The sequence below is a fragment of the Cryptotermes secundus genome, unplaced genomic scaffold (assembly GCF_002891405.2).
Source record: "Cryptotermes secundus unplaced genomic scaffold, Csec_1.0 scaffold649, whole genome shotgun sequence".
NCBI classification, from domain to species: domain Eukaryota; kingdom Metazoa; phylum Arthropoda; class Insecta; order Blattodea; family Kalotermitidae; genus Cryptotermes; species Cryptotermes secundus.
In genome coordinates this window covers 336,941-346,861 of record NW_019738882.1, presented here as the reverse complement: position 1 = coordinate 346,861, position 9,921 = coordinate 336,941, and the positions used below count along the sequence as shown (strand labels likewise).

Below are 9,921 nucleotides of genomic sequence, written 5' to 3'. Positions count from 1 at the left end.
TGGCAGATTGAGGTCACCGCTCTTCTGTTCAGTTTGCATTTTGTAAACCAGAGGTTGGGGCCTTTATCAAGGAACAACATAAAGTATTGCCGTCCCCTGACCTGTCCCACCTCCTGGTGCCACAGCTGAGATTCCTCTTTGGATTTTTTCCTCCAGAGTCTTTTCATGTCTTTGGCTGGAATAGGGGTTTGGCTATCCCTCCCATGTCTGATGCTATGCTTGGCTAGCTCATTGGCTTTATTGTTAGCTGGTCTCTCCAGCTGTGGTAGTTTTAATGTGAGTATACCAAATACATTCTAATTGGCTCATGGAGTGCAGAGAGTAACAAGTTGATTTGCAATAATGAATCAGTAATACCCGATCCTTACGTTCTTGAGAATTTTATAATGCCCTCTCTGTTCCTGGGACATCACTTTATTGTCACTTAGCTGGCCATGGATCTTTGCTATCATGGATGTGAATTACTGTGATATCTTTAAGTAATATTTGGCCACTGGTATGATTATTGGTGTTTAAAGGATGACATTTAGGCTAAAGCAGTGTGGATGGAAGTTTAATTTTTTATACCAAACCTTATGAATTTCATTAGGTCCAGGACCCTTCCATTTGTTATTGTGTCTTTGAGACTTCATCATCAAATGGTGAAATAGAATAAGTCATCATTAGAAAGTTGCTATTTTATACGAGGGGCAGTCAAAAGTTCCTGGAATGGTGGTATAGCACTCTAATGGTAGGACATATGGCAACGCTTACCTAATCACATTCAAAGTAAGATCCTTGTGCGCGCACAAACTTGCTCCATCGATCCTGCCATTGTTGGAAGCAGCGGTGGAAGGCTTCTTTTGGAATCTTCCAGAGCTCGGCCATTGCATTCAATTTGATGTCCTCCATGGTTGCGAAACGTGTCCCCTTGAGACCCATTTTCAGAGTAGGGAACAGCCAAAAGTCACTCGGAGCAAGATCCAGAGAATACGGTGGTTGAGTGATGACAGGAATGTTCTTCTCAGCCAGAAATTGCTGCACAACAAGTGATGTGTGGCTCAGTGCGTTATCGTGATGCAGAAACCGCTGTCCCTGCCACTTGTGCCACTTCCTCTGAACCGCATCGCGCACCCTCTGCAAAACGTGCACATAGAAATGGCCAGTAACAGTACCAACTTCTTGCTCCAACTCCGCGATGGTCATTCTTTGATCACATTGAATCAGATGTCGCACTTTTCCAATCATTTCTTCAGTTCTGGATGTCAACGGTCTCCCACTGTGCTGGTCATCCTCTCCTGCCCATTCTTGAACTGGGGAAACCAGCCGTGAACTGCGGATTTCTTTAGTGCAGTATCACCGTAAACTTGCTGCAGGGCCGATTGCGTCTGAAGCAGATTTTCCCAATTTGCACATGAACTTAATATTCATACGCTGTTCGAACTGCGACATTGCGCCGAATGACCAACACTCACGTCTAATTCAAACGGAACAGTAATGACACTGCACACTTAAACCTGTCCAGACCTGTTATGTCTGTGAGCAGACATGCTGATCTTCCCACCACAGCAGTGTGTGCACTATCTTATCACTCGTTCTCCATCTGCAGGGGAATTCTGGGAACTTTTTGACTGCCCTACGTATTTTGAACATATATTGGGGTTACAATCTCCACACCAGAGATAATGTGCACAGAGGAGTTTCTTTATATAAGGTGGACTACTTGTGGTATGACATGGTCCCAAATATGTTTCAGACTAGTTTTACTGATGGCTTTACTCACATATAGTCCTGGGTAAAGTGCAGTTCACAGGTTTCAATGTTAATGTCAAGTCCAAGGCTTCAAAACCTCACTACATTTTGAACTTTAAGTAGTCTGTGTACATGATATGTGGGACCAAGGTCTCAGTGCACAAAACATAAATAAGAATTTGGTCCCCATGCATACAGATATGAAAATAAACTTAAAAATCAGTTTCAGTAATCATAAAAAGTTAACGTCATGATCATTAAGTCACATTTCTGTTGTACTTCAATTTTACCTGAAAGAAGAGTGTTATTTATTGCCATATTTCATGATATTACTTCACCATATGTTAGGGTATTGTAATACATTGCATTACCCATATATCTGCATCTAAATATGATATTCCAAATTATATGTTTAATACTGTAGCATCCTGTATATAATATCCAGGTAAGACCAGCAAGAGGCACTGACAGAGACAGGATGATGCCTTTTAAAAAAAAAAGGTGAAGTCCCTGTGCTTAACTAATTAAGCACTATGTCATGAAGGCATATGGGGTAGTGGATGTAGAGATCCATGTTTTCTTGACCTTGGTACTAGTTGGATGTGAGTGCTCAGTGTCACACCCCTGCCACTTTGCCCTCTGGTACCCACTGGACAGAAGGCCAGGTGAGCCCCAGAGGCGGTCTGGACAACGTGAGGAAGAGAAAATTCTTGACTCTACCGGGATTTGAACTCTGGCCCCTGGGTTGTTGAACCTGTATCTGGTCGCTATACCGACTGTGCTACCCTGTGGCTCCCCTAATGTCTTTTACAGATATAATGTAGTCTTACTGTCCCACCCTCACCAAATACAATGGGAGACTTCTGTATGTCTGTTGTTTACAGCACATTTGGTATTACTATTGCTTTTAAATCTTATTCACTCTGTGAATTTACTGTTTTTTACATTGATGTTCTTGATATACAGTATTTAAAGTTTGATTTTCCAGTTTGTTACATGTGCTACAATTTTACACTGTTTAAGGAACTGACAAAAAATTCACATTGCAATAACTTTACTACCCACACCTTCGAACTGCACGGGTATATTATGTTGACTGTAGTAAATGTCATGATAGAAACATGAAATATTGTGTGTCCTGATAATTGATGTGTCCATGTTTTATAAAGCCTTAAATACGTACTAACATGTGTAATGAATGGGATATCACAATCTATTTTTCTCTGTTGTTGAAACAATTTATTTTTATGGTTCTAGAATTATAAGAAATTCACACTGTATGTGAATTTTAACATTTTTGTGCTCAATAAAATCTGTTTTACAAACACGGTGGAATGAAGACTCGTGGAATTCTCTAATAGAACCCGAAAGAAAATATTGCAATTCTCAATATAATACACGCAATTATATACACATTATTCCAACACCACATCAAAACATACACTACTGTACATTACCTAGTCCATATTTATGTTACAACCACCATTTACAAAGGGCAATATCTATTGCCCAGATGTGTACCTGGCAGTAGTTTACATATATTAAAAAAGGAAGCCTGGCTTGTGTGAAGTTTATTTAAAATCATCTGGGTTAAACATTCCCTGAAACAGAGAAACACATTCTACAGATTAATTACTTCAGAACTGCAGAAGACTAAGCATAGTTTATATCTATTTTTTTTTCTTACTTTACAGCTAGTACAAATGTCAATGCAGCTTGTTCCTGTTCGTAAAACTTCATTCAAAGATTGGCATTAAAAGTAGATTTTTTTTAGCTACATCCTCAGGTTGCACATGGAGAAAGTAGCCTCCAAATATGAAGGGTAGCTGTAAATATTCTGAAGTCATGGACAGCTGGCATGGGGTGCCCCTCCAGTTTTAGAATTTGGTGTGTGGGGGTGGGGGTTGCAGCACCTGACTGTAAAACTAGCACACTGTGAAATGTTGCACATGGCTTCAACGTGGCTTTTGTGAATACTGTGACGGAACTTACATTTCTTGATAATTCTTGTTTGTTCTCTTGGAACCTAGTTCTTCCACATGCTTTAGAAACAATTCAAAGCTTACAGTGAATAGTATGCCTTTTCCTATGAGGGAAAGTGATGATGAGTAAAGGTTAGTTAGTACTGTATATGCTTTTCAACCTCTCTTACCGTTTCATTTTCAGTGATCAAGTTCCAATGTATGATCATTTTGTTGTGTTTAGATGAATTTACAACAACACTATGCAGTGACTAGTTTTACATGTGATTTGGTTCATCTTGGTCCGTCACACCAGCAGTATTATAAAAGGTTATCCACTGCATCCAGCGTGACTGAAAAAATATTTTTTTCATCCTCTCCTTTTTAATCTTTCATCCTTGACATGTTTCGGCCCAAACAACAGGACACTAAAGAGTGCTATTTATCAAATGATGGAACCACAAGGTGGTAGACACTCAACTTCCTTTAAAGAGAGGCAATATAAAGGACATGAACCAAATTGGTTCTGCAAAGAATTTTAACAGAATCTTTTTTAAACCACACTTGTAAACAGACTAAGTATAATAATTTATAAATATTTTAATGTATTCATGCACACCACTGTAGTTGTTAAAGGATCGGATTTTATATTCATGACATTGTGTTGATATTGATCAAACACAATGGAATAGTAGTTTCTGCCTAACTGATATATCCTTCTGAAGATGGGCTCTTAAGACAGAAACATGTCAAGGATGAAAGATTAAAAGGGAGAAAGAAAAAAAATATCAGTCACACTGGACGTAGTTGACCTTTTATAATAGTTTTACATGATTTAGCATCTTGTGGCCAACACTTTAAAAACATTCNGAGACGCAGCCGCGGAATTTAAATTACCGTGTCAAAGGGTTAAAGATAGTGCAAAAACTTCTGACATTAGACTCAAACGTATTGTGTTTCATTAACAATGCAGACAAATATACTGCGACACGACACCTGAGGGCCAGAGCAACAGGCGATGGCCATTGCTAGGCAACGACTCACTAAACACGTTCCTATGGCAATGGATACACACGGAACAATAGAAGAACTGTTGGAAATGATTGTTTTCTATATGGTCCATGATTAGGCTATATAATGAGGACATCAGGACCAAGTCATTCAAGAGAGCTGCACAACTTGCAGAGTTGTGAGACAGTAAAACATGTCCATGAGTCCAATGGGTCTTGAAACCAAGAATGACTGTGGTGGCAAGGGCCAGCGGAAATTTATTCAACTGACCAACTGAACTCAGCCAGTGGTAGTAATCTCATGACTCGGCCGCGCCACAGCTCAAGTGGTTAGTCGTCGCTATCTTCCCACCGCAGTGGCCCGGGTTCGATCCCGGGTCTGGTCACGTGGGATTTGTGGTGGACAAAGTGGCACTGGGGCAGGATTTCTCCGAGTACTTTGGTTTCCCCTGCCAATCTTCATTCCACCAAATTCTCCATCATCATAATCACCCAGGGCAGGTACAATAGGCCAATCAGTGGCCGCTGTGCCAAGTGGACCCAGTTGGACTCCACCCTCCACTAAGCGAATTAAAAAAAATTAATCTCATGAGTCAGTCAAGAGTTGGGAAACAGAAAAATATGGTTATGGATCCCGTGGGGCCCAGAATCAATAATGACTGCTAGTGAAGGCCAGCAGCAATTTATCAAAAACCGAGTCAGTCAGTTGTGAGTCAGCTCTAACCACTGTGAGCATAGAAGTAGAGGAATTTCCACTGTTCGAAGCCGCTACCAAGCAATTAAGGATTTAACAGACTGAGAAGACTGTGTGCTGTAGTGATTTGTGGAGTGTGTAGATTAGTGAGTGTTATAATTATTTGTAGTTACAAGTCACAAATATTCAATAAATTCAGTTATCAGTCCAAACCCCATGTCTAGTCATGAATATGTGACAATATTGTGTCATGTAGACCCATTGCTAGGCATGGACTGTGAGATAAGCGACTGTACAGTGGCCACTGCTCGGCAGCGGTCTGTAAACAGAGGAATGGTGTTTTCTGTGAAGTCTGTGCCAAGATATTACAACTATAAGCAGGATAATGATGTGTTAATTTCAGTTCAGTCAGTCAGTGGAGTGGAGTGGAGTGAGTTGATTGGTTGGTGAATGATTGAATGAATTAGAGGACTGCTGCAGTTCAGTCCTTATTTGCTGTTGCTGTTAGAAGCTGGCAGCTGAGGCGCCAAGACATTCCAAGACCCTAGAGGAAGGGGAGTGTCTGCCATTGGAAAATTGGGGAAGACACAGCAGGCTAAGAAGACTTAGTATGTGCTGTAGTGAACTGCAGAGTTTGTGAATTAGTGATAGCACTATAGTTACTTGTAGTTACAATCTGCAAGTGTTCAATAAATCCAATTACCAATCCAAACACCGTCTACATACACGTGATGACATTTAATGTGGTCAGTTTGCACTGAATATGGAATTAGTTTGTATCACAAATCAGTTTCTTCACCTTTACACTATAAGTCCAACACCTGCCTACTGACTGTTTTTGCAGTATACTGTTGTTAGCTTTGTTTTTCTTTCATAATCACATTCTGTGAATTTCCTTCTGTGTGGTTTATTTTATGATGGTGTCAGTATCTCAGTCTGTATAGCACTGTATGGTAGAATGAGTGGTGAATAATGATTTCAGAGCAGTTGTGGCCTGGGGAAAGCCATGAAAGACCTCGGGTCAGCCAATGTCCCATCCAAGATTGAAACTGAGCACCCCTCAAATACAAGTCTAAAGCATTACTGCTATATCAAAAGTGAACTGAAAAAAAGGTCATACATAAAATAACTGTGCTTTTTTGTGTAAACACACTTGCTCAAAATATTTTCTTCCATGTCATTAAATAATATGTACATCACTGCTTGACATTATTAAATGGAAGCCACACATTACATTAAACAGCTAAACAAGGGAACAAAACGACCATTTTTTTTAATAATGTCCCAGCTGCAGTAAAAAACTACCATGTGTAATTGTAACACGTATTGATCAAGACGAAGGAACAGAGGGTAATGTACAGAGTATATAAAATGTAAATTCATAGTAGTGTATATTATTGCCTGCAAAATTAATGATCATTACAAATACACAGGAAAATATTAAAGTTTCTTAAAATAATAAAATACAAGCATAATATTAAAAATTTTGAAGACTGCAGTGGTCAGAATATCTCGCTGATGCTATAAAGAAAGTAAAATGTTACAGCAACTTGAAATGGGAAGTTACACAGAATGTTCAACTCAACTAAACTGGACTGGGCTCTAAAAGTACTGTTGCACAGCTGCATCATTTCACAGCAATGCTGATGGTCATAATTTCGTGATGCAGACTAAGCAGCCACATTCATATCTGAAGACCATCTCCGTTTGTATTCTGAGGTTGCGCCATGCTGGAGACATTCAAATTAAGTAATGTATAGAAAGCCATTTACATCAGTTAGTGAACCTACACATACAGTAAACTCACCATATCCAGCATGTATGGGGAATGGAATGTGCTGGTTGCATGAGAAAAACTCTCAGGAACTCAATATAAAGCAAAAAAAAAAAAAAAAAAAAAAAAAAAAAAAAAAAAAAAAAAATGTGGATTCTAAGCAAAATAAGGAACTGGTGACAATTAAGATGATCACCTGATGACAATGTGTGTCTGGTAAGATAAAATCCCTAGCCTTGATTAAAACTTACAAAGAACGGTTTTTTATAAATACTAACCCTAGCTCGACGCAGAATGGAGTCCTTCGTAGGATCATAAGGATGGTCTTTTGATGGAATCTCTAATACTGATGGTACAGGTTGAAGGTGACTGTCAATACAATGACGAATCATTTCTGCAACCTAGAATAATACAAGAGAACATACAGATGTGTCATAAAGAAATTGTCATGACCTTTTAAGCTATCCTATCATGTGAATTATTCATTATCAAAAATTAATGAAGAAACTTATTGTCCTGCTCACAAATCCTTTTCTTTGTGTTAATACATGCGATATGTTCCTAGTTGAATGTTCACATTATTCTATTATCTGAAAACCAAGGACAAGTTTAAGGGAAGGCAAACGGAAACGGGTCAAGGGACTGCAGAGGAGGAAAACTGTGTTTCAGTAAGGTTAGTTGCAATTATTTTGTAGTGGTTCTCACACTTCATTTTTTTACTTCATTTCTTGTGCAAGGAATTTAAATAGCTTACACGTCAAGTCAAACTTTGACTCTAACTTTCCTTCTGTTCTCAATGCTGACATATTTAATTTCTTACATTGCTGACAAGATACTGAATAGTGTCTGTGAGTAATTCAACCTCTGGGAAACTTTTTTCTGAATATGGCCTGACTCTTCCTTGTGGAATTATACTTAACATACAAACAGTTTATGCTCTAGTTGAGCCCTACATAAACAGAATCTTGCACCAGAATGAGTCACATACAGCCTTATAATACCACTTCCTCTTATCACTGCTAATGACTGATCAGGGTACTCTGCCACAGATCACCAAATAGAAACAGTGAAAATCAATGCAGTGATCACATAGCACAAAGGCCATGCATCACCTCAGCCTACAAATATTCTCACCATATTACCATTTCATCCAGAATTCTGATAAGACAAGTATTATGTTTCTGGACATTATCCATCCTGATTTTGTCTAAAAATCCCATCTTGATTTTAGACAAAACTGGACAATGGATAATGTCCAGAAACATAATATTTGTATTAATGTACCACTGTCAAACTTTTAGATCTTATTCTAATAAGACACAGTACATAAGCTATTTACAGACTTCAAGAAAGTCTATGATTCAGTTAAGAGGGAAGTATTGTACAATATTCTGATAGAGTCTGAGATACCCATGAAACTAGTTAGGTTGATTAAAATGTGTTTAAACTAAACATATAGTAAAATCTGTGTAGGTAAACATTTGTCTGATAAATTTCCTATCCAGAATGGTCTAAACCAAGGAGATGCTTTATTGCCACTCCTTTTAAATTTTGCTTTAGAATATGCCATTAGGAAGGTCCAGGGATACCAGGTGGGACTGAAATTAAATGGGACACATCAGCTGTTGACCTATGCCAATGATGTAAATCTACTGGATGATAATGTAGATACCATAAAGAAAAACACACAAGCTTTAACTGATGCAAGTAAAGTGGTTGGTCTAGAAGTAGACACACAGAAAACCAAGTATATGTTGCTGTCTTTTCACCAAAATGCAGGGCAAAATCATGACATAAAGATAGCAAACAGATGCTTTGAAAACGTGGCACAGTTCAGATATTCGGGGACAACGATAACAGATCAAAACCTGATTCAGGAGAAAATTAAGAGGAGACTGAACTCGGGTAATGCTTGCTACCATTCAGTCCAGAACCTTTTGTCTTCTTGTCTGCTGTCCAAAAACATAAAAATTAGAATATACAAAACTATAATTTTGCCTGTGGTTCTGTGTGGGTGTGAATCTTGGTCTCTGACATTAAGGGAGGAACATAGACTCAGGGTGTTGAGGAGAATATTTGGACTGAAGAGAGATGAAGTGACATGTGGTTGGAGAAAACTGAACAATGAGGAGCTTCATAACTTGCACTCTTCTCCAAGTATAATTAGAATGATCGAGTCAAGACGGATGAAATGGGCAGGGCATGTAGCACGAATGGGAGATGAGGAATGCATATAGGATATTGGTGGGAAAGCCAGAAAGAAAGACACTACTGGGAAGACCAAGGCATAAGTGGGTGGAAAATATTACAATGGATCTTAAGAGACATAGGATGGGATGGTATGGATTGGATTGACCTGGCTCAGGATAGGGACCAGTGGAGGGCTCTTGTGAATATGGTAATGAACCTACAGGTTCTATAAAATGCTGGGAAATTCTTGAGTAGCTGCAGAATTGGCGGCTTCTCCAGAAGGGCTCAGCTCCATGAGTAAGTACAGTCAACTCTCGATTATCCGGGGGCGGATTAACCGGTTTGTGGCTTAACCGGGGCTACTGAGGCTTTTTTGAGGCATATATATTGTTTAATATTCATTCACTTTTGTTTCACATGGTGAGTTGTAACACTATTTTCGAACTAGTGTGAACCGAGCTCTGCATTCTTTGGTCCCGTTATGCTAACACAATGTTCTAGGGTAGGGGTGAAAGAATGCGGCCCCCATAGCCACAAAGTGCGGCCCTTCAACTTTTAGAG

The 9,921-nt window shown here is 39.1% G+C and overlaps 1 protein-coding gene across 1 annotated transcript in view; it reads right to left on the bottom strand.

The window, feature by feature from the left end:
- Positions 1-955: 955 nt before the first annotated feature.
- The window catches only part of LOC111871226 (V-type proton ATPase subunit F), a 12,381-nt gene continuing 3,415 nt past the window's right edge, over positions 956-9,921 (bottom strand). Inside the window, exons 4-5 of the mRNA XM_023864173.2 lie at positions 7,449-7,571; positions 956-3,332 (exon numbers count right to left, since the gene is read on the bottom strand). Of these exons, the coding sequence (XP_023719941.1) occupies positions 3,303-3,332; positions 7,449-7,571 (153 nt within the window). The 3' untranslated portion in view covers positions 956-3,302. The remainder of the gene's footprint in view (positions 3,333-7,448; positions 7,572-9,921) is intronic.